At 37.0% G+C, this 26,383-nt stretch overlaps 1 protein-coding gene across 1 annotated transcript in view; it reads left to right on the top strand.

The window, feature by feature from the left end:
• The window catches only part of LOC108741866 (furin-like protease 2), a gene marked incomplete in the record, with an annotated part of 465,880 nt that overhangs the window by 395,420 nt on the left and 44,077 nt on the right, over window positions 1–26,383 (top strand). The window contains 1 exon segment of the mRNA XM_025977267.1: window positions 9,383–9,565. Within this exon segment, the coding sequence (XP_025833052.1) occupies window positions 9,383–9,565 (183 nt within the window).

Here is a 26,383-nt window from a genome sequence, read left to right as displayed (position 1 = left end):
AAATGAACGGCTAGAATGATAAATTTGTCTTATACCAGGTTTTTTTTTCCACGGGAACGGGATAGAAAGTATCCTATGTCTTTCTCCCGGTTGTAAGCTACCTCCGCACCAATTTTCAGCCAAATCGGTTCAGCCGTTCTTGAGTTACAAATAGTGTAACTAAAACGACTTTCTTTTATATATATATAGATTTTAAAAGTAATATCCGTCACTGTCAGTACACTTATGCATGCATTCAAATCATGTATCAAATATCATCTTCCATTGATCCTTTGAAATTCCATGCACTCAATAACTCGTCATCAGTCGCAAACCGTCGTCCTTTAAACTGACTCTTAATCAGCGGAAAGAGACCAAAATCGCACGGCGCAAGATCGGGTCTATAAGGAGGATGATTAAGCACAGTGATCTTCGATTGTCATATAACCCTTTGAGATATGGTCGCTAATTAGTCAGGAGCGTTATCATGTTGGAAGTGCCAACTTCCCAGTTATTAGTTTCCTGACAGTATCTATATTTTTTTGGGTCCTGCTTGCAATGGGTCGGCCCGATCATTAAACTTCGTTTGAATTGTAGTTACCTTTCTGGAATTCTATCTGAATACGATAGGAAGAGGACATTCCTTACCAAAGGTTTTGGACATTTTCTGGTGACACTCTTGGTAAGGTAATCCACCTTTGAAATTATAATAGAAAATCGCTCTATAATCTCGGTTACCGAGGCTAGGCTATTTTCACATTTTTTTCGATTAATTTCCCAATGATCACTGATAGAAGATTCATCACACAGTCATATATAAACAAACTTATGATGAGTGGCAGATTATCATACGCTGAGTCGTACCTCTTCAAATTTTTTTATTGCAAGACTTACAGAACAGCCATTTTGGCTAAGGTATTTTGTAAAAAAAAACTGACATATAAAAAGTAAATTTTTAATGAAATGTATGGATCCGCTAAGTTTTCGTGTGAAATTGGAAGATATCCAAAATGTGAAATTTCGATTTAATTTTTGGGATTGTAAGTGTCCGTTCCGAATCATCGTCCTTTCTAACCTGCGAAATAAATAAGGGTAATGTGACCCAACGGACAGTCGATATAAAAAAAGGTCACTTCTTGTGAAGTCTTTCGGCAAATCAATTTATTTGTTCAGTGACGGAATTCGAGTCCGAGGGGTTGGTGCTATCGGTCGATCTTACTTTCATTTTCTATTTCTTATCCCGGTGCATTTGTCCTTTTGATTTATCACGCCTTCTCAACCGTGACAGACTCATCGTCCTTTCTCATCATAATATTTCCGTCAGAAACGAGCTTGAGGAATCGCTTTAAAGAAAACCCGAAATTCACTCATAAATTATTCCAAGAAAAACAAAATACTATACAGGAAAGCAATTTTTAGGGGCTGCTGACGACAACCGAAACATTTCTGCAGAAAAGAAATACTTGAGATGAGGGAACTCAAGATTAAAATTTTAAAAGGAAAACCAACAAGAAAATATGATAAAATCGCTTAGGAATCACTAATGCAAAGCTTAACATATTATGGAAAATAGCCACATTAGAAACTATATTCTAACAATGCACTAAGAAATTAATTTTTTGAATTGACTTTATCCACTACAGATGGCCTCAAATTAATGAGGAAAAGTTATTGCCGCTATCAACGATTTTTTGAATTTAACCTTAAAAAATTGTGTGTCTCATTACTAATACTGATTATACATTGGTTCTACGATTGTACTCTTAGGTACCTAATGTTGATGCTGCTGCTGTTACCTCCTCGTAGTTTAGTGGTAAAACCAGGGGCCCAGGTTCGATTCCCGGCGAGGAAGTGACAGCGACAACAATTTTTCCTCACTAGTTTCAATGATGAGGATACCGTGGATAGAAAAGGTTAGAAATGAAGAGGTATTAAAAATAATAGGAGAAGGCATAGGCGAGATAAGTTGGTAGGACACCTTATCAGGCATGAAGGTCTAGTCAGAGACATATTAGTGAGAGAAACGGGAGTTAGGAGGAGTAGAAGTATATCTAGATTAGATTACTGTTCACAAATAGTTAAGGATGTGGGATGTTCTAGTTTTAGAGAAATGCGAAGAATAGCTGAGGATAGGAAAGAGTGGAGGTGCGTGTTCAACCTTTCTTATTAGGACTGACGACCTTATGATGGTGATGAATTTGAGGCTATCTATAGTGGGTCAAGTTAAGTCAAAAAATTAATTCACTAATGCATTGAATTTTAACCCTACAAAAATTCAAAGTGTTTCATATTCTAACAGTTGGTACATTTGATGATTTAGTGGCGAAGCATTTTACTTCACACCTTTATAATATTTATGTTTTTTGGCAAGACTAACTTTAGTTCATATGCCTAGTCATTATTTTGATTCAAAAACTCCCACAAATTCATAGAATTCATGGCGTTTTTGTCAGGAATCCATTATTTTCTGCATCAGTTGATTGACGGTGGCGTTCCTCAAGGTTCCAATATTGGTTAACTGCCAATTCCTCTGGTATCGTGGAATCGACATTTGGTTTCCATTAAAAAATTACTACGAAAATTCCTCTTTTAGATAATTACACCGTTCGTCTGATCGCCTGTCGGTCTGTGTGTGTGTGTGTGTGTGTCTGTGCACGGTGAAAAATAATTGAATCGACGGTACACGACAGACGATGCAAATGGCGTTCGATTTTCGACGTTGCCGTTCAAAAACAACTGCACGTCGAGCAATTATCATTGCAACTGCGGCGAATGAGAAAAATGTTAGTGTCGAAAAGCGTACATACAGCGAGAGAGAGCGAAGCAGGGGGAGCTGAAATTTAATTTCAGTCAGTCCTACATCCGCCGCTCTGTGTGTGTCTAAATCGTTTGGCCGCATTTCCTGTACATATATACTGTACATTGGTACATTTGTATGTATGTATACAGAGTTTGTCCAAGAATTATCGATGGCGAATGTTTTTAGTCAAGACGGGGCGGTAGAGCTGGTAGTATACAAAGCGATAGGTAGAATAACTAATGAAGATTTCACGTGAGGCATCTGCCTGGGTGTAAGAGTTATTCACTGCTGCACCAGGATGGAACGAAGGACTTCCTGAGGTTTCCCCTCCCTCAGACGGATTAGTTCCACAAAGCCGCTGTAGTGCCTAAGGGTTAACGGGGCGAGTAACCCCCAGATTCAGGACTATCCAAACCCATGAGCGTTCAACTGGACGACCGAGCGGCATGGCCTAGAGGTTTAGACCATTGCTTAGCATTCGCGAGGACACCGGTTCGATTCCGGGTTCGTCTGCCTTGGTCCAAGTTTTTCTGTGGTTTCCTTGGATCACTTAGGCAAATGCTGGGGCAGTAATATTCCGCAGATAATCTTTCATTCTCTTCTGTCTTCATTTCGTTCGTCTCAACTTTCTCACCCGAACCACCACCCACCCATTCGCACGATTCCTGAAAGCAGGTTGAAGAGGGCCTTCCGCCCCTACCTTCCGGCGTAGTCCGGAGGGACTGTCCGCCCACCAGCATTACTGGCTGGTGGGAATGAAACACCCAAAAGTTTTTTTCCAACTGGGCGACTACGCTGTACAGCACTCTAACCCAGCATGCGGGTTATTGTCCCCTCGAGTTCGAGACCAATTGACGGCAGACGAGCAGAAGCTAGACAGCTGGGCTTCCCCCGCCCCTAAGGTACTAGTATAGGTATTCCTTTGATCATTGAGTAGTCCGAATTACCCCTCAATCACCGGACACCCTTCAGCCTCCTGACCAGCCCAAGCTTTTAATTTTCGCCTCTAATCTGCTTTTGCCCAAAAATGTATAGCCTCACTTAATAGGCTAGAAAGTACGTCCAATCCACATATAACTTCTTGTTCCTGCACACTTCATATTCTAACTCCTAATGCCTCAAATTACTCTCAACTGTATGACCCCACTATGTCAGGAACATGAACGTAAATGGCAATCACACTGAGTACCGCTCTTTTTTTGACGCCTATCAAGATCAGTTACCGTGTACGTTTCCCTCTCGGTTTCCACTGCTTGCTGCGGTATGCCAGACGGTTGCTTCTACTTCTTCGTGCGTGTCGGTAAGATACTTCCCACCTGCACTTTTCCTCCAGATGCACGGGGGTCCTTTAACTTCACCAATTGATAATCCAGATTAGAGTTCCTTGCCATTGCTAGAAAAGTAATAGAGAGGATGCCATTTTGATAACAAGAGTTTTTTAGTGGCATAAAATGTCTAAAGGAGGAAGAGGAATTGAAAAATGATCAATGCCCAGAAGGCTCAACAAGAAGCCGAATAACAATTCATCAAATATGCACTCTATTCTGAAGGAACCTTTAGAAATAGGAAAATTGATTGAACGAAACTGCTTCCAAATGAATTTTGTCCGAAGAAGAGAACTAAGCACTGCTACAACTTGTCACTACCTACCACTTTACTATTCCTTCGATTGAAAAAGAACACGAAAGCATAGAAGACTTCCCAGAAGAATATCTATCACCTGGAATAGAAGCACTTCCAGTTCAAGTAGAAAATATTTGCAATAAATCTTTTTTTTCTGGATGTAGTCCCTGTAATTACTGAACAAACCCTATACTAAAGATACTTGCTTACCTTACCATACGTACTATTCCGATCGTAAAAATACGATTTCAATGACAAAATAACACACGAGGAGTAGATAAAAGAAATGAGAAAATTGAGAACTAGCAGATACGTAGATCGTAATCAATCGGATTCGTTTAACTACGAAATGGAGATGAACGCCTAGCAAAACAAATGGGAATAAAATGCATACACAAACACAGACATGTAGGTACCTAATACTAACGATCCCGTTTAGACTTTCAACATCTGAACTCAGTTTGATCTCCAAAGGGAATAAGGGAGAATATAGATTAGGAACAATGGTACTAGATTATTACTGATTTCGAAATGAATGTAATTCCAACCAAACCTACTCCCTTGAGACATCTTTATATTTATTTATGTACTTTCACTAAGGTTACATAAAGAACTTTGGGAGTGGAAAATCATATCATTACAGGGTAGACGTATTAGTACCAATGTGGGAGTGATTTCCCTAGATGAGTATGTATATTGTCAACATACGTTTAAAGTTTCGAAATTTTTACATTGCTCCAAGTTAGAAAAACATTAACAAAATTTCAGTGACTTAGAGGTAGAAATAAGAGTGTCCCCGAAGATTGCGACTGCTTCCGATTCCATGATTATTTTTTCCGCTGTTTGTAATTTTTTTTTTCAAGAAAAAAGTCCTTTCAATTAAGGGCATACAACAGTAGATAAACGACAATTGATTTTTTTCTTCTATATTTTTATAAGCTAAATTTAAACATTTGCATGACTATTGATCCTCTTTATTTTTATACAACATTTATGGCAATAATTTCTAATTATCTGGATGTTTTATACATACAAATATAGACAAATAATTCCCGGATGTGCACATTTATTAACGACATGTAATTACTGTTACAACACTATCTTTGGTCAACTAGAATCAATACTAAAATGACATTTTCTACTATGAAATTGTATCAACGTTATCCCTAGTAATGGTAGAAAATTCAATATTTGCACATTGCGTCAAATTAATAAATTAAATAATACTGGAAGCTGGGAACTACCATTGGATTTCATTAATTCCATTGCAGATTGGAATAATATTACACTGAAATGTTTTATTGTAAAAGGCAGTCAATTGCTTAAAAATTTCTGAATTACACTAATATAAATTACTAAATTATGTAGTTTTTTTCCAGGGTGGCGGTCAAATAATAAAACAACTTTGTTTTTTGTAGCGTTTCCGTTATCTCAACCATATTCAGATTGTAAAATTTTTTTTTACTTATAGTTCTATTAGGTTAGGCACTATACTTTTGTTTGTAAAATATAATTGATAGTTAGAGATTATACCTATTCAAGTGGCAGAAACAAATGTGTAGTAGGTACCTAACCTAGTAGAATTATAAGTAAAAAACATCTTTTTTCAGTCTAAAGATGGTTAAGTAAACCGAAACGTTACAAAAACATAAAGTTGTTTAATTATTTGACCGCCACTCTGGAAAAAACTACATAATTTAAAAGTAACGGTCAAGAATCTAACTTAAAGTAAAAAATAAATTACTATACAAATTGTTTAAATTAAGAACTTTAACTCAATATTTGTAAAATTGTTTATGTCTAAAATGGTTTTTTCCGAATACCAGATAACTGAATAACCATCGGTAAAGGCGAACTTTACGTGCTAGTAAATCGTTAAAATGTTTATAAACATTGTTTTAAGGTAAACAAACTTTATAATTTTGTTGTTCTTTGAATACAGCATTTAGTTGAATTTTATGCAATTGTGGATAACTATTGGTTTTTGGGGTAAGTCATTTCAATTAATTTTTAATGGTATTTATTCTTGTCCAAAGTTTAGCGTTGCTAATGTATGAATTAAAGTGATGGTACCATATCAATAAAGTACGTTTTTATATTTTACGCATTATTGATTGTGACACCATAGACCTACTTGCTCAGTTAAATTGATTTAGTTAATTATTTATTAATTAATTGCCGTAAAACAATTTTACTTTATTACAATGATTTGGTGTTAATATTTGTTGTCGTGTCCATATCTGGAATTTCAAAGATTTATCAAAAGACAATATGATGAATATGTGTTTATTTTGTAGAAACATCAGTGAACATTCAATTTCTAAAATTTTGGCGAAGAAGCACAGATACTTCCTCAATATTAATCCTAAATTCATCTAGTCGAAATTTAAAAAATTAATAAGAACTAGCCAATTATGCAGGGTAGATTATGAAGATAAGGGCAAATTACTATCAAATGTTATTCATTATCTGTTTAGATAAAAATATGCAACTACAACCTAGTATTTTCACAAGTATTTATAAATAACTAGATGTTACCCGCGGCTTCTCTCACATTGGTATCCTAAATACGTATCAATGATCATCAACTACCACATAAAACAAAATTTTCCGTCCTTCGGAAACAGTATCTTTTTCTGGATTAAGGTACTATATGTCCTTTTCTGTATCTCTAACAATGTGTCTACAAAATTTCATGATGATGGATTGACTAGTTAAGGCGTGAAATCGACCATATAAGACTATTTTTTTCCTATCCCTCGGGAACAGTATTTTTTCTTGATAAAAGGTATCCTATGTCCTTTTCCGTACCCCTGGCAATGTGTCTACAAAAATGCATGATGATCGATTGTGTATTTAAGGTATGAAATCGACCACATAAAACTAATTTTTTCTATCCATCGGGAACAGTATTTTTTTCTGGATGGAAGGTACCCTATGTCCTTTTCCGTGCCCCTGGCAATGTGACTAAAAAATTTCATGATGATCGATTGACTAGTATTTAAGGTATGAAATCGACCACATAAAACTAATTTTTTCTATCCATCGGGAACAGTATTTTTTTCTGGATGGAAGGTACCCTATGTCCTTTTCCGTGCCCCTGGCAATGTGACTAAAAAATTTCATGATGATCGATTGACTAGTTAAGGCGTGAAACCGACCACCTAAAACTAATTTTTTCTATCCATCGGGAACAGTATTTTTTTCTGGATGGAAGGTACCCTATGTCCTTTTCCGTGCCCCTGGCAATATGTCTACAAAAATGCATGATGATCGATTGTGTATTTAAGGTATGAAATCGACCACATAAAACTAATTTTTTCTATCCATCGGGAACAGTATTTTTTTCTGGATGGAAGGTACCCTATGTCCTTTTCCGTGCCCCTGGCAATATGTCTACAAAAATGCATGATGATTGATTGAGTATTTAAGGTATGAAATCGACCACATAAAACTAATTTTTTCTATCCATCGGGAACAGTATTTTTTTTCTGGATAAAAGGTACCCTATGTCCTTTTCTGATCGATTGAGTGGTTAAGGCGTGAAAAGATGACATACAAACAAACAAACTCACATTTGCATTTATAATATTGGTGAGGATTGAGAAAAACTTTGTTAATTTTGTTAATTGTTTTTTTGTAGAATGTTAATACCAAATTTTAACTATATATAATGCGCTTTTTCTTTCATTTTTTTGATAAATTTATATTTCAAAAACTAATTTACCACAGTAATATTGTGCGGTTTCAACTTCGCATAGTTTAATTAACAATGTCTAATTATCGAACTACTTCGTCCTTTTTTTTCTTCAGTTTAATAATTCATTTCGTGCTTCGTAATACCGACAGTAAATTTATCTCACGTTAAAATCTACCTAAATATGATCGTATGTAACAAACTCATTTACCTACCATATTGAAAACTTTAGCATTGTAATATAGCACCCATAATGGGATGCCATGTAACTACGAAGTCTATCTGCTACGAGTTATCATTATAAAACGTTAATAAATTTCCCGGTTTGTTAGACATTTACGTCGTAGGGATGTTGTTTTTTGGTAGGAACTACAACAAAAAAAAAGAGAAACAATGTGTTAAAGGAGCTAATGTCCTTCGTAACTCGTAGATCCCTGTCGACAAATTCGCAACAATTTCTTGTAAGTGTTTGGCAGGGAATCATTATTCGGAAGATGATGCCTTTTCAGGATCAGGAAAAACTGAAATATTAGGGCGATTTGTAGCTCTGACATGTAAATAGACGATAACATGAAAAATTATTAAAGAAACACGTTGGTCTCATAAAAAATTGAATGGATGTTTGGGGGCTGTTCATATATAACATCACGACGCAAGAGGGAGAGGGTGTTTTTGGAAGTAATGTAGCCAAGTTTGACAGTAGAGTGGGGGGGAGTTTCCTGTGTCTAAAACAAATGCTTTCATGCATGTACAGCACAAAATACACAGTTACTTACCCTATTTCTGAACAGAAAATTCCAAGAGACAGTTTGATGTACTTCTCTATGTATTTGAACGTCAAATCGCTTTCTTTAAGTGCATTATAGACGAAGGAGGTATATATATATATATATACGTCTAACAATGCAGGTATGTTGTGACACTCATGTTCACTAATGCACCCGTCAAACCCAGTTTGTGTTTAGGGGTAAGTTCTACTCTACCTTCCTCTCATGATATGTATAATACGTAACAGTATTTGTACCGATTACTTATTCATTTTTTCATATTAATTATCAAAATTGCTAAATTCGTGTGTATGGAATTGCTGGTTTGTAGGGGGGTGAAAGATAAAAATTGAAAATCATTTGTTAAAAATAAAATTACATCGCCTTCCTGGAGTTATTGAAGGAAGTTTTTTGCTGAATGTAAAACTGGAATGCCGATCTTTTCGGGGCACCAAAGTTTTTGAACTGCCATAAAATGGTTTTTCGGTTGCTAAAGTAAATTTAATTTTGTTTTAGGTCAAGTGGGTTCAACAGCAACATGAAAAAAGACGAAAGAAGAGGGATTACATCGATACATCGTCACAACCCTTCGAACAATACTTGAGCGCCGTAGCACCAGGAATCAGGCCAACCCATACGCATCTACGTTATCGTCAAGCTGGCTTTCCCGATCCCCTTTTCAAGGAGCAGTGGTACTTGGTGAGTTTTGATACTGTTTACTTATAATCATAGCTAATTTAAACCTACAACAGACATACGCGGTGGCTATAACCAGCAGACGTTATAACCAATTCATATATCTGTAGATATTTACATTATTTGAATGTTTACCCGTTATTGGTGATACCTTTAATCAATAAATCGCTTATTTATACATAGCACTTACAATTACCACAATATGTTTTGTGCAGTCCAAAAATAAAGCCCTTCTTGATTACCACGCAGTCGCTATATCCAGATTAAAAAAACCATGTTTGTTGCTACATGAGAAGACAAAACTTTTTACCAACCATAACTCAGTATAGCAAGTCACACATTTGGTCGTGAAATAATACAAAGCTGACATTATAAACGGAGTTAAAATAACTAATTTTTACTGAATTTCCCAATCTTTGTATTCATATTATATGGGAATCAGTATTTTTAGGATTATCTAATCAAATGAGAGAAAGAGAACGTTTGTGAATTCTACATGTTTGTGTGTATCATCATTTTGTTTTAGAAAATTAGAATGCTTCAAATTTTAATGGTTGTACGATCATATAACAATATAATACCTTAGTTTAGGAATTTTTGAACAAACAATTATATTTCAACTGTCACTGTTGTTGGCACGTACAAATATTTATGTTTATGAGTGGAATAACCCCTCATTTAGTAGAACAGCGTCTAAGCACAAAAAACCATCCCTTCGCAGAAGACTCCAATTAGATAGGTACCTAGTAACAGTCACCGGAAAAAAAAAACTTTTGGGTGTTTCATTCCCACCAACCAGTATTGCTGGTGGGCGGGCAGTCCCTCCGGACTATGCCGGAAGGTAGGGCGGAAGGCCCTCTTCAGCCTGCTTTCAGGAATCGTGGGAATGGGTGGGTGGTGGTTCGGGTAAGAAAGTTGAGACGGACGAAATGAAGGACAGAAGAGAATGAAAGATTATCTGTGGAGTATTACTGCCTCAGCATTTGCCTAAGTGGTCCAAGGAAACCACAGAAAAACTTGGACCAAGGCAGACGGACCCAGAATCGAACCGGCGTCCTCCCGAATGCTAAGCAATGGTCTAAACCTCTAGGCCATGCCGCTCGGTAAAACTAAGGTCACCGGTCATCCTGGAACCATATCAGGAAATTACGCGGCATATCTAAAAATTTGAATGTAAGGGAGGTACCACCCTTCCACTTGTTTTCTGTACCGCCCACAACCCAAATTCAGTGAGAACAATTTTGAAAATGAATTAAACAGTAACAAGATAACCTTTGAACCATTTAGACAATCACCATTTCTATTGCAATTTTTGTACTTGTACTAATTTGTTAATAAATTAAGTTCAAATGTTTGGATGAATTTTTGTGAACAACAATGGTATTTATTGAATGTTCTTATTGAATGAAATAAAATTGTACTGTTGTACATTACATTTGACGTTTATCTCGGTTGTGGAAACTTTGTCTAAAAACGACGTTTCTCGTTCTCACTGAACGAATAAGGGGTCATGTCTGCACTACTGTAAGGATTCACAAGGGAACGAAAGAAAGGTACGAATCAATTGATGTCGACAACCAACCCGAAGCATAAAAAGGTGACGCTAACGACCAGCGTCTCTCTCTTGTACTACCGCCGCGTCGTACCGCTGTCGCGCCTCCTGTTTTATTTTCCTTTTCGTTACTTCTCTTTCAGTTTGACCGAAAGATTCTCGCAAAGGCCCGAAGGAAAATCTATTAATACGGGCCTGGTGTACAGGATGCTCTTTCTTGTCTCGTTTTCCATTAGTCTCAATCGATGTCTTCTGCTTTTTGTCGGACGCGGCGTCTGAAATTATACGAACGGTTGTTCTTTTCGGTTTCTTTTTTTATTTTCGTGTCGTTTGTACGGACAAATTTGATACAACAATCAAAAAAGTTTGACGTTAAGATTTAAGAAATGCTATATTTAGCACAACCGATAATAAAAACAAAAAGCATAAATGCGATATGTTAAAAGATCCATAATTTCCACACGTTTGATTCATTGGACAATCGTTTCGCTATATTGTGACATCTTCAATATTTGCAAAGTCTCTTAATTCTATTTGTAATATGTACCATTATTCATCACCAAAGATTGAAATACGATCTCTTCACTTCTTTCTGTCTTCACCCAATCTACTTCTCTTACCTCCTGTTTCTGCTTTCAATATGCCTCCTTCAGAAGGTGTACTATCAACTTATCTCGTACCTACGTACAAATAATAATACTGTTCATCTAGAGGGATGTAATTGACAAAACCTTGCATGTATAAATAAAAAGAGGTAAATAGGTATCACTAGCTTATTGGAATTCGTCTGTGTTTAAGTTTTGTCCATAAATTCACCATATGATCAACAACATCTAAAACCTCTCATTTACTTTTTTATCATGGTTAGAACAAGCCTCTCTTCTTTGGTGATTGACCAGATCGAATTTTTAACTGTTTTAAGTAAACCAAATTTTCTTTGGTTCGAAGCCACCCAATTTTTCAATATTTTCACTTGTAAAAATCTTTTTGTGAAAATGTTTGATTTTGGTTTCAAACGTTCTACAACAAGAAAATACGACAAATGGCGCTGTAAACGCCATCTGTAGTACAATGCTACATTTTAGGATTACGTATGCTTCAGCAAGGTCCATTTAAATATATGGATATCTACTTGCTGAAACGAATCCCGGCGTAGCTAACCTCGACGTGATAGGTACGTTACCATAATCGAATAAAATAATTTGAAGTGGTCTGTATTCTGTCGAAACTGCCAGACGCGGATCGCGATTTCGATCTTTTTGGATCTCATCAGCGCGTCGCAGGCAGCTCCGACAGAATACAGACCAACTTTTATCGTATTTTTTTGTCGTATTTTCTAAAACGCGCTGTTAAGGCAGCAGGTAAAAGTTTCGCGATTTCGATCTTTAATCGCGATCCACGTCTGGCAGTTTGACAGAATACAGACCACTTCGAATTATTTTGTTCTACAACAATTTTGTAATGCTCTTCGCGTTTCTCAAGCAGATTTACCTACACGCGCTTTTACACAAAAGTATGAAATAGGTAACATGTTAATAGCACAAGTTGAAAAAACCTGCTGAAGTAGACATTGTTGGGGGCATCCCCCCTTCGTAAGGGCTCTGAGACGACGTATCAAACCCTTCTAACATATTCTATTCCATAGCGCCCATCGCCTTCGTTTCACACCCATACAAAGCCATGCTCTAAACATACACTTTTTCCGATTTTCTAAGTTAACCGATCGCGAGCACAAAAGCGATTTCTTTTTGTTACAAGCGACCCGACCCACGCTTTTCCTTGTTTTGTATCTATAGCGCTTTTTTCTTCCTAACATGTTTTCTGACTTCCTAAATGTCGAAAATTGACAACTCATGCATAAATAATATTGATTGTGTTGATCTATACATTGTGAAAGTTTTAAATTAATTTTTAATAGAATGAAAGCGCCAGTGAGTTTTCACAAAGTTATTTATCTAATCTTAGTTACAGCGAGAATTGTTTCGCCGTATAATGGATATTACAATTTTATTAATAGACATATTCAATAAAGATGGAATTAGATTTTAGTTAGAAATAGATTTTCCTTTGAATGTAAAAATACAACAATAATAATAATTTAACATTAAATGACCAATTAGATGTCAATAGTAGCTACACCCTTATTAAATATGCTTTTATAACTGCTAAAATTGAAAATTACAGGGACGATTGTCGCAGACTCATATACAAACATATGCGTCAAACATAAATATCATTTGCGTCAAAAGTTTTAAAGATTGAAGAAATGTTTCTTAATCATCATGTACATTTATTTACAATATAATAAATTAGTGGAAAGCAAATAAAAGAGCGTTTCATCATCAATCAAACCTCCCGTTGCCATGAATAAATATGTATTAAGTCTTAGCTGAGCATTCCAACGAAATCAAGTTCAACAGATTTACGAAACAACCCCCTGAGTAAGACGCCGTTCAAACATCGCTTTAGTTGGAAGTATCGTATTAGCGTATATTAATGTATACATAACGTATACTATATGCAATTAAGTTGCAAAATATATAAACAAGATTTTGCCCGGATATGTTTCCGTTATGTGAAGTCGTTGATTCAGGAGAGTCCGATTAAAACTAGGTAGTTACATTTTATTTAAAGAAAACTAAGCAAGCACTCAGGACTAGTTAAAACAATTTATATATGGCGATATTAAGTACTGTCGTCTAATGTGAAATATCCCAATAGATATGTCATATCTCGGGCTCTTTGCAGTAGCATTTCGGGTCATTCTACTGCCTGTTCAACTACTATCATCATCGTCAGGTCGTCAGTGCTATGACTGGTTGGACACGTACCTCCACTCTTTCCTACCCTAAGCTAATCTTCGCATTTCCCTAAAACTAGAACAACCCATATCCTTAACTATTTGCGAACAGTAATCTAACCAAGGTCTACCTTTACCCCTCCTAACATCCGTTTCTGCCTCTAACATGTCTCTGACTAGACCTTCATGGCCTGAGAAAGTGTCCTACCAACGTATTTCGCCTATTTCTTACTGACTTCCGTAAAGTCCTCTGTTCTCTTTTCTTTCTAATACCTCTTCATTTTTAACCACCTTTCGAACGCTTTTAACCTTCTCTTTTCCGCCGCACCCACCGTCCAGGTTACGCACCCGTACAGCGCCGTGCTCCAAACACACCTTTAACAATCTTTTTCGAATTGTGTGATTTCTTTTTATTGAAGGCGACTCGACCCTGCGCTATCCTCTGCTTTATATCCCTACCACTCTTTCAATCCTGACTTATCTGATTTCCTAAATACCTAAAATCAGTCACTTCTTCTAATTTTTTGTCTCCTATCTTTATATTCGCTCTTTCCCTACTTTTTCTTCCCTTGCATACCTACTAGTATTTTTGTTATACTTTTATTTAGTTTCATACAGTACAGTTTTGTCAATGCCGCTTCCATTTTATTGAAGGTTATCTCTGACTTCTCCTTGCTAGATGCTCCTTCTGCTATATCACCTGCAAATCTAAGTATACTAATCTTGTGCCACTCTATACTTATCCCTACAGTTGTAATGTCTTTAACAATGTTGATAGCGTTTTCGATGTATAGTTTAAAAAGTAATGGTGACAGTCGGATTCCCTTCCTAATATTTACTTCTCTGCGTTGCTGCTCCAGCTCTATAACTGCCTGTTGCTCCTCTGTACAATTCTAGTTAAGATTTTTGACGCACTGGAAGTTAAGCTAACTGTTCTAAATGTGTCGCACTTATCCGCGTCTATCTTTTTAGATATGGTTACTACCATGTTCCGTTTATAATCCGCTGGGACTTTCTCCGTCTAGTAAATGTGACTAACTAGCTTAAACATACTATCTCTAACCTCTTGCCCTGCATGTTCTAAAATTTGCGCATGTATCCCATCTACATCTGGCGCCTTATTGTTCTGTAAGTTTTTTAATGCTGCATCGAACTCTTCTCTTATTATGGGATAACCTAGCTCACCTATCTCCACACTATCTTCCTTCTCTAACATAAATCCTAATTCATGACCTGCGTATAGGTTCTCTAAATATTCTTTCCACCTATCTACCTTTCCCTCATTTTTTCTATCAAAATGACCCCTGCTTCCTTTCTTATATTATTACTACTGTACCCTGTATCTCTAAAATTCCTTTTAATTATATTATAAGCCCCATCGGTTTTACCTACTTCAAACGTTTCTTCTACTTCTTTACACCGCATATCTATCCACTGTACCTTAGCTGCTCTACACTTCCTAATTATTTCCCGCTTTATATCCTTATATCTGCTTTGTCCTTCTTCCTCTGTCCTGTTTTTGTATATCCGTCTTTCTTCTGTTAATCGTGTGTTATTCAGGGTTTTCTACTTTCGTTTCATTTAAGACCTAGTATATCTGTAGCTGCTGACTCAGGCACGTTTTAATGCAGTTCAACTACTGCACTGCTAGTTTATGTAGGATGTATACCTGTATAGCATTCGTATTCTCTTTGTACATTCTACAATTTTCTTTCTACATATACATCCATGAAGCTTTTGACACAGTTATTAAATCGCGCAATCTCCTTAATATTTTCGACTTTGTATATAATTATCTTCCTTTGTTCTCTTTTTATGTGATAATATCTTGCAATTTTAACGCAGATTATGTAAATTGTGATTTTCATATGTATAACCCAAAGGGGATGATATTGTCATTATAAAAATTCTATGGCAATTTTTCAAAATAATTTTTTAACCACTCTCGTTGCATTTTTATTAAAAGTAATTTGGACGGGGATCTTTTTAATGTCCATGTGGGGAAACGTGTGTCGTGATACCATTAAAGCTTTCGTTTGTGAAGCGCCGACACGTGAAAAGAGAACCGTAATTGGACTACACGTTTGTATCCTGATGATACAACTGTTGGAATTTCACCGGAAATCCATTCTCCGGCAGTTCTAACGAAACGTCCGATTTTTGTTGTAGGTGCATGTTGTATTTAAAAGGGGTTTCTGTTACTCATAGTATCAAATATAATAATGTTCATTCGCCTTTATAGGTCGTATTTATATCAATAAAGTATTTATGTTCAAGTAAAAGGAGTAAAGGCTGTTACTACAATTTCATAATCTATACCTTTTCCTTGCAAGGAAATGCTTCGGATTAATAAAGTAACAGGTACAGATTAGCCCCTACCAATTTCGACAAACTATGCAATAATAATTTGAAATCATTTTTTCGATTTTTAATTTACCCACTACACGCTACCTCAAATTAATGAGGGAAAAATTGTTGCTGTTGTCACATCCCCGCCGGGAATCGAACCCGGGACCTCTGGCTTTACACACAAATGTTCTGACCACTAAACTACGAGAGGTGACAACAGCAACCACGACCAACCGTCCTACAAGGTTAACGATCCGTCAATTTTTATTAACTTAATTTTATATATATTAAATATATGAAATCCTATGACATTGTCAGTTACTTAATGGTGGATTAATATGCAATATTAATTTGAAATCATTTTTTCGATTTTTAATTTACCCATATTTTTTTAATGAATTGCTTCAGTTTTAGGAAGCAAAGGTAAGACTTCTTTCTATAAAAACCACATATTATCCGACTTGAAAGGTATTAGCGAATTAAACTGAAAAAAGAGCGTTTTTATGTTGCAACCAAATTGTAAAGGTATATTTCTTCTTATAATTTAATATTCTGCCATAGGTTGAACATATTAAAACGTTGAATTAAAACAAGGAGAAGGATACCTTATTAGGCCTACTTTACATATCTAGGATGTCATCATCCAATCACAATTTTTATTAAAGATAGAATAATGGCAAAGAACTGGACTTGAATATCGATGTTGGGGTGTACAATTGGTTGTGTACACTCTAAGAGTCATTAAATTTTTGTTTGGCGTGTATAATTGGTTACATATATACATCAGTAAAGTATACATTGTGAGATTATTGAAAATAAATAGAAAATGTCTGAAAAACATCAATAATTGCTTAAAATAGGTACTCATATTGCAATAATTTCTATACCTTTCCGTTTTCGCATGATACTATATACCAGAGCCGGGCAAACTTCGCAGGAGCCGCTACATGAGGTTAGTTTGAGTCACTCCATACCCTTCAATGAGTACGAGAGAGTAAGCAGTAATGAATAATTTTGTTTTGTCTTTTTCTTCTCCCTTCCACTCCCATATCAAGCCCCTTCATCCCGTAGACGAGCGAAGCCACTTAAATAATACCTACGAAAATTTTCGTTACTACGTTCGCAAAACTATTGGGTTTGGCTATGGAAGAGGGGACTCACCTACGAAATGGAAGGGATAAGAAAAGGAAAGAATCATCTCACTCGCACTCGCAGGATCAATGAGGAGCTACTTGGTTAACCTCGAGGAGCACTCGGGAGGCAAAAGAGCCGAGTTTGCCCGACTCTGTTGTATACCTACTGCAGTGGATCAAACTAAAATAATAATAATAAATGCTTTTTATCAAGGATCCAATCAGATGTTTTTTATCTGTTGTGTGCTTTTTAATGGGTTGCTGAAAGCACTTCGTCATTTCCAATATTTTTGAGCCCGACTTCTTATCAACAACAGTTCCTCGCCGAATGATTCATTTGATATTTATATAGTGCTTTCTGTAGAATATTTCGGGCATTTTCTTATCTCTTCACTACGAAGTTTTCTCCGTTAAACTTTTCGTTTCCTATTTGTACGAGGGTATAAAAGAAAAACATTTTTAGAACTGAACCGTACACCAAAAAATAACTGTGTTGATATAAATTACTTCCCCAATTTTGCCGCTGAGAAAACTTTCCAGACTAGTTTTTTTGAATTTAATAATAATCGTACGGTTTTTGTTAGCTACTCATGAAAAAAGAACTGAGTATTAATAAATGTTATTTGATAAAATAGAAAAACTTTACATTCTTGGAATGGCTACAGTTGTAAATATTGTTATCTTCTACTGGGCCCACTCTTGCTCCTAGTTTTTCCGAATCAGTTTTCATTTATACGATAGGTAGTTCGAAAGCTCATCAACCATTACATGTGTGTGACTTTATTACATCATACAGTACATTACGAAAACATTGGCCTTCGATATAAATATAAAGGATGAAGCTCCATGTAAACTTTAAACACTGATGAGTGATGATCAATATGTTTCATGATCCGTAATTTCCCCAAAACTGGAACAACCAACATCCTTAACTATTGAAGAACAATAATCTAATCTAGGTCTACCTCTACTCCTCTTAACTTCTGTTTGTGTCTCTAATTTGTCCCTGACCAGACCTGCATGCCTGAGAAGATGTCCTAATCTATCTCGCCTATTCCTTATTGACTTCCAGAGAGTCCTCTGTTCTCCTATTTTTTGTAATACCTCTTCGTTTCTAACCTTCTAGAGAAGCTAATCTTCGCATTTCCCTAAAACTAGAACAACCCATATCCTTAACTATTTGCGAACAGTAATCTAATCAAGGTCTATCTCTACCCCTCCTAACATCCGTTTCTGCCTCTAATATGTCTCTAACTAGACCTTCATGCTTGAGAAAGTGTCCTACCAACCTATCTCGCCTATTTCTTACTGACTTCCGTAGAGTTATCTGTTCTCTTTTTCTTTCTAATACCTCTTCATTTTTAACCTTCTCTATCCACGGTATTTTCATCATTCGCCTGTAGCACCACATTTCGAACGCTTCTAACCTTTTCTTTTCCGCCGCGCCCACCGTCCATAGCCGCTCTCCAACACCTTTAACAATCTTTTTCGAATTTCTAAATTAATGTGACTTCTTTTCATTGAAGGCGACTCGACCCTGCTCTATCATCTGCTTTAAATCCCTACTACTCCTTCCGTCCTGACTTATATGTCTTCCTAGATACCTAACATCGGCCACTTCTTCCTTTTCGTTTCCTGTCTTTATATCTTAAGAATGTCTTAAAAAATGTAGAAAACAATTAACGGCCGGGGCACAACTTAAAGCCAAGATTCATCAAATTTTGATCTTATGTAACTTGGCTCCTTGTATGAGAAACTTCTAGAGGTATAGTGAGGTAGATTTTATCGAAAGCTAAGCACCCCATATTATAGTATATTATCAGACAATTCATTAACCCCTGTAGAAGTTCTTTGGGTAGGATTGAGTCAAATTTATATGTAAATCTACCGTAGCAAGGAACAATAATGACCCAATTCTGCTAATAATATCTCCACCATCCATAGATTTCAGACTACAATGAACAACCACCATCCATGTGGATGGAACTGATATACATAACACTGTTTGTTGTTCTGTTTGAAGGGAATAATTTTCATTCATATTCCTACCCTTTTTATTGTTATTCGAAACAAACGAATAAACTTTGATTTTAACAGAATAATTAACATATTTTGAAAGTTATCGTTAAACGAATACCGAAAGTAATCAGTATTGCATCTGATAATAGACAGTAGGTAATACATAGACATTTAAGCAAAGATTTTATCTACATGTATCCATCTGCTAATTAAAACACATGTAATTAATTAAGTAACAAGTATTAAAATAACAGATTAAATGATATTTGTACATAGGTACCAGTAATTAACTTATTAATTAGCACCTGCCTACCAAAAACCAAAATTTATTTATTTAATCATTAATTTATTTAAATTAATAATTTAGTAATATACCTACGTATATTATTAGATATAGGAAGCAAATGCAGGAAAACCAGGAAATTATTAAAGGGTGGTTCTAAAGGTCCATATTTCACTTATCCTTAAGGTGCTTCCAGTTTTTTTAGTTCTAGCTTAACAGTAACGTAAACATTTAACAAAGTTGCAAGGATTAATGGTAGACATAATAGGAATAAAGTGTGCAAAAGAGTTGCAAGCGTGATGCAAGGAGTGAGACAGAACACATTCAAGAGATCCCCACTCTAGGGTAGCAGAAACAATATGTCTACGCATGGTGGACTTATATTAGGTTTTAGACCAAGGTACCACCAAGGGGTTAAACGAGCACATAATAATTAATAATAAATTTTAGAAATAAGGTAGATATAACTTCAGTAAGTAATATGTTGCATTGAAACTTATTAAACAATTAGAAATTTATCGAAAGTAATAGATATTACATTTTTATAATGTGGAAGAACGAGATCACCTGATTTCATTTTGTTAATTCCGTCTGTTACTTGGTCATAGTGTGCATCCTTAGTAGTTTCTGATTAAAAATATTTCTCATTGGGAAGGAGCGCAAATGCGACTGTATTTTAAAGGATAATGGGTAATTCAAGTCCAGCACGTTTACGTTCTAAGCGATCACCTAAAATGAAGCAAAAGTTAATGGAATTGTGACGATGATATATAAATCTGCCAGACGAAACGGTTGTTTCCAAGCAATAAAAGAATTAATCTCGAAACAGATTATTTCATATTTCATACGACCAGCACGTGTTCCGAGAACATTATGGTTTCATTGCGTTGGCAACGTTCATTTACGAGTTTAATAACGTCGAAATACTTTAAGAAAGTTTGAAACCTAGCAAGTAACAAAGAAGGCAAATTAATTGAAAAATAAAATAAAATATCGGACAAGTGCGAATTATTAGATTCGCCCACTGAACATCCGCATTTTAACAAGTACTTACAGATAATATTAAGATAAATGAATATAATTGATTCGTTCTTGCGTCTTCATATGCAAGACAGTATCACATCCCTCACACAAATAATGCACGGCTGTTGCTTATTTTGCGATGAGACAGAAGTAGAAATTTCCTCCACTTCCGCGGCGACCTCCGATGCCTGATATGGACTTACGAAAAAAAACTTGGGTGTTTCATTCCCACCAGTAACGCTGGTGGGCGGGCAGTCCCTCCGGGCTACACCGGAAGGTAGGACGGAAGGCCCTCTTCAGCCTGCTTTCAGGAATCGTGGGAATGGGTGGGTGGTGGTTCGAGTGAGAAAGATGAGACGGACGAAATGAAGACAGAAGAGAATGAAAGATTATCTGTGGAGTATTACTGCCTCAGCATTTGCCTAGGTAATCCAAGGAAACCACAGAAAAACTTGGCAGACGGACCCGGAATCGAACCGGCGTCCTTCCGAATGATAAGCAATGATCTAAACCTCTAGGCTATGCCGCTCGGTTGGACTTACGACTTCACCTGCGCATCTTGTACTTATGCCGGTGGGTAGGGGATGGGGTTTGTTCCGGTTGAGTCAACCGTGACATGCCGGTGGGTACCGTTCGAATGTTCCTGCAGGTCTGGTTCCAAATCTGGTTGAGTCTGAAGGTCTCCTCCTTGTTGAAGTTCTCCAGAAAAAAAAAACTTTTGGGTGTTTCATTCCCACCAGCTAGTAATGCTGGTGGGCGGGCAGTCCCTCCGGACTATGCCGGAAGGTAGGGCGGAAGGCCCTCTTCAGCCTGCTTTCAGGAATCGTGGGAATGGGTGGGTGGTGGTTCGGGTGAGAAAGATGAGACGGACGAAATGAAGACAGAAGAGAGTGAAAGATTATCTGTGGAATATTACTGCCTCAGCATTTGCCTAAGTGATCCAAGGAAACCACAGAAAAACTTGGACCAAGGCAGACGGACCCGGAATCGAACCGGCGTCATCCCGAATGCTAAGCAATGGTCTAGACCTCTAGACCATGCCGCTCGGTTGTTCTCCAGATGTTTTTAGATCTCAATGGCCTTTCTAACCATCCTGTTGTGATTGCTGTTGATCAAAGTTAGCAATTTGAAGTTCTCAAAGAATGTTTTGTGGTCGCTGTTGTTCAGTGCGTGTTCGACCACAGCAAACTTATCCAGCAGCTTGCTATGTGCTCCTTGAGTCTCGTTCCCATCGATCTCTTAGTAGTTCCTATGTAGACCTTTCCGCAGTAGACTCCTGAGGCTGAAGGAGGGTCCCTTTTGTCCTTAGCTGATCTAATCTGATGGTCTTCAGGATCTTCGGTGTACGGAGAAGATCTAGTAGACCACCGTAATGATTAAATCGTGGTGATACGAGAAATTGCAACTGGAGTCACTTCGAATCCAAACAACATTACTTGACCTTTGTGAAAACCTCATGTGCAGTTGTATTATTTGGATAGAGCTCGATCTCAGCTACTACTGTGAGACATTCTGTAAATTTGCGAGTTTATTGTTGACATACCTAATTATTGAACGTCTTTGCTTCATTAGGTACACCATCCGACTTCTCTTTAAATGGCACATGTTTATTAAAAGGATAATTGATGAGTTAATCTTGACAATCGTGACGATGTTAGTTAAGAAGAGAAAACAAACCCCCGTTTTCTAAAGTTTCGTCGAAGCAGCGGGCTTTTACGCGAATTCAAATGATATATGTAAGTTAAACAAAGGGATGTTCGGCGTAAGCCCTATTAGAAAGTTTCGGGTGAGTAGTAAATGGGGTCGGATAACGAGACAAAGTGTCGGGGTTGAGAAGGGAGCTTTCCTATACAGTTGCGGACCTGCTATGCACATATACCGTAGAAAGTGGCTTCATCAAGTAAATTGCGAATCTTAACCACAGTATAAGGTTCTCTAGGTTGAACTTTACAATCACAGTCTTTAATGTTATCGATTTAGCCGGAAAACAGATGTGTTGGTTAAAGAGAACGCTGAGCCATTTCGAACCGCAAGATTCCCACATAATGGCGCTGGAGACCCTCCAAATATCAGCGAGTGTGTTTATTAACTATTTGTACAAGTTATCGCCTAGTAAACCTGTCCAAATTGTACGTGGGTACCTAAAGGAGCGCCAGAATTAATAACCATCTTATGACTACTTTGTATTTCCTTGTGTTTGGTTACAATGTAACTGAAACATCCTAAGTTTAAATCGTTCAAAAAGCAGAGCGTAAGAGTATGATTAAGACCAAAACAATGCAAAAGTAAAATATTGGTAATAATTTAAAATCGTCGAAAAAGGAAATAATATTGTATAGGGTTGTTCGGAAAGTCATTTCGTTTTTTCCCGACAGAGGATTTAATTGTATTCTTTTGCACCCAACTTCACATTTAAGCCGTATAATTTTTATATGCTTTGAGAGCTCATATACAAAGGCTTGTGTGTGAAAAATTCCAATTAATTCTACGCAGTAGTTTTTGGTTGGTGCCCTTTTAAATATGGAGAGCGATAAGCAGCATTTTCGACATATCTTACTGTTTTACTACAGAAAGGGTAAAAATGCTGTTCAAGCCAGAAAGAAATTGACTGATGTGTATGGAGAAGGTGTGTTGACAGTACGCCAGTGCCAGAACTGGTTCGCTAAATTTCGATCCGGCAATTTTGATGTCGAAGATGCACCACGTTCGGGAAGGCCGGTTGAAGCTGATAAAGACGCGATAAAGGCATTAGTTGATGTGAACCGGCGAATAACAACACGTGAGATCGGATTGAGGTTAAATTTATCAAATTCAACAGTTTATGACCACTTGAAAGGCCTGGGATTATCCTCGAAGCTCGATGTATGGGTTCCCCATGTTCTCACAGAGAGAAATCTGTGTCGCCGCATTGACGTCTGCGATTCGCTTCTCAAACGTCACGAAAATGATCCGTTTTTGAAGCGCATCATCACTGGGGACGAAAAATGGGTTGTATACAACAACGTCAAACGCAAGAGGTCATGGAGCAAAAAAGATGAACCGGCTCAAACCATTTCCAAAGCCGATATTCACCAAAAAAAGGTGATGCTGTCTGTTTGGTGGGATTTTAAAGGAATCGTTTTTTTTGAGCTTTTACCGGATAACACAACGATTAATTCGGAAGTCTACTGTCATCAGCTGGACAAACTGAATGATGCACTTCAACAGAAAAGGTCAGAACTAATCAACAGGAAAGGTGTAGTGTTTCACCAAGACAACGCGAGACCTCACACAAGTTTGGTCACTCGCCAAAAGCTTTTACAGCTTGAATGGGATACAATGCTACACCCACCATATTCTCCAGACCTGGCACCATCGGATTATTATTTGTTCCGGTCACTCCAAAATTTTTTAGACGGTAAAACCTTCACCTCAAATGAGGAGGTCAAAAACCTCCTCGATCAGTTTTTTGCCAGCAAAGACCAAAAATTTTATGAGCGTGGAATTATGCTACTACCAGAAAGATGGCAAAAGGTGTTGGACCAGAACGGTCAATATATAATTTAATAAAGTATTTGTTTATTATACGAAAACTGTCTTTCATTTCCACAAAAAAAAAAAACGAAATGACTTTCCGAACAACCCTATAGTTCATAGGCTTTCACGGCCGGCGTATATCGACCCGGTGTTTTCTTCCGGGCTTTTTGGCCGTGGTCCGTGGAATTTTACTTTTCCAAACGTTTTGCCGGCATCTTCAGTGGTGACTAGGCAGGTGCTGAGTCGTAGCTGATGCGATTTTTTACCTTGGAGGTCCTTGGAACCAAAAAGTCGTACTTGTAAAGTTGATGATCAAGACAGAACCATTGTCCTAAATGTTGCCTTAGTTGCTCCAGAACCTCAGCGGAATAACGAAGAAGTGCTAATGATTTGACGGGAACCGCAGGACTACGTTAATGATTAGTATTTTTGATTAACAAAGATCGCTGAGTTTTCTACTAAAAGCAAGCATATATTTGAATATCTTAATATCTCTTCGACCCTGAGAGCTGCACCTCATGATGCTTGTATGTATATATGTCCTTAAACCACGAAAGCTACTCCGAATCAAACGAAGTAGACTATTTTGCACTCAAAGTTGGATCAAGATTTCAAGAGGAACACGATCACAGATGTAGTAGCAGTAAATAGCATCGTTTTGTATCTCAGGAAGAGTTCAGTGATCTTATTCGCTTACAACAGTAGAATCTCTTACAAAAAGGGGTGTATCGAAGGAGGGAGACTATAATATCGTATACGTGTCTCACGGCACTCGTTCCTTAGAGTTTTCCGGTTATAAAATACAACACGACTACATAAGTTATTATTAGATGCAAAAGGCAATTTAGGAGCCGATATTATAAATTAGAACTGCAATTCTGCACCGTATATGTACACCGGTCGTCAAATTATGTTCTAATTATTAATTAAGTCAGAGCTGTTTGCCGACAGACCCAGCTCTCTCTCCTTGTGCTAATAGTGTAGGTATATATTGTTTCTTAGAGCTTTCAGTGCTGAATAATACAGTCCATTTATGCATATACGTACACTATACGTACCACTACCGACGTGTTTACATTACTACCCTAATGAAATATCGTACCTAATAGTGAATGTCTCTTCATGGAGCAATGTCCCCTGCCTAATTGAACATGTACGTATATTTGTTAAGATGTTCAACTAGAAATGCAACATGCAAATACTAAATAAGTCAAAAAACGTAAGAAGTTTTACTAAATATTGCAACCACAATCTCGTTCTTGGTTTTGGTAAAGTCGATTAATTTTTTCAATCTTGAATTGTACAATATGAAAACCAAAATATCCCGATTAGAAATTAGAAACACATATGTGAGGACCTAATAGGGCTGTCCAATTTAAGGGATTCCCAGTGGGGTCACAGTGTAAATATAATTAAATTCTGATCAGGATTGGGTGCAGATAAACTTGATTGGCCAGAATTTAAATATCATCAAATAACTAAAAGTATGCAAGAGAAGAAAAAGTAGGGAAAGAGCGAATATAAAGATAGGAGACGAAAACTTAGAAGAAGTGGCTGATTTTAGATATCTAGGAAGTCAGGTAAGACAGGACGGAAGGAGTAGTAGGGATGTAAAGCAGAGGATAGCGCAGGGTCGTGTCGGCTTTAATAAAAAGAAGTCACTTCTATGCTTGCGAACGGTTAATTTAGAAATTTGAAAAAGGTTGTTAAAAGTGTATGTTTGGAGCACGGTGTTGTACGGGTGCGAAACATGGACAGTGGGCGCGGCGGAAAAGAAAAGGTTAGAAGCCTTCGAAATGTGGTGTTATAGGTGGATGATGAGGATAACGTGGGTAGAAAAGGTTAGAAATGTGGAGGTATTAGAAAGAATATGAGAACACAGGACTCTATGGAGGTCAATAAAAAATAGGCGAGATAGGTTGGTAGGATACCTTCTCATACATGATGGTCTAGTCAGAGACATATTAGAGGCAGAAACAGGAGTTAGGAGGCGTAGAGGTAGACCTAGATTAGATTACTGTTCGCAAATAGTTAAGGATTTGGGCTGTTCTAGTTTTAGGGAAATGCGAAGATTAGCTCAGGATAGGAAAGAGTGGAGGTACGTGTCCAACCAGTCTTAGGACTGATGACCTTATGATGATGATGA

The sequence above is a fragment of the Agrilus planipennis genome, unplaced genomic scaffold, assembly GCF_000699045.2.
Source record: "Agrilus planipennis isolate EAB-ADULT unplaced genomic scaffold, Apla_2.0 scaffold24, whole genome shotgun sequence".
NCBI classification, from domain to species: Eukaryota; Metazoa; Arthropoda; class Insecta; order Coleoptera; family Buprestidae; genus Agrilus; species Agrilus planipennis.
Note: the sequence above shows the minus strand (reverse complement) of the source record. Positions and strands in the feature narration are given on the sequence as shown.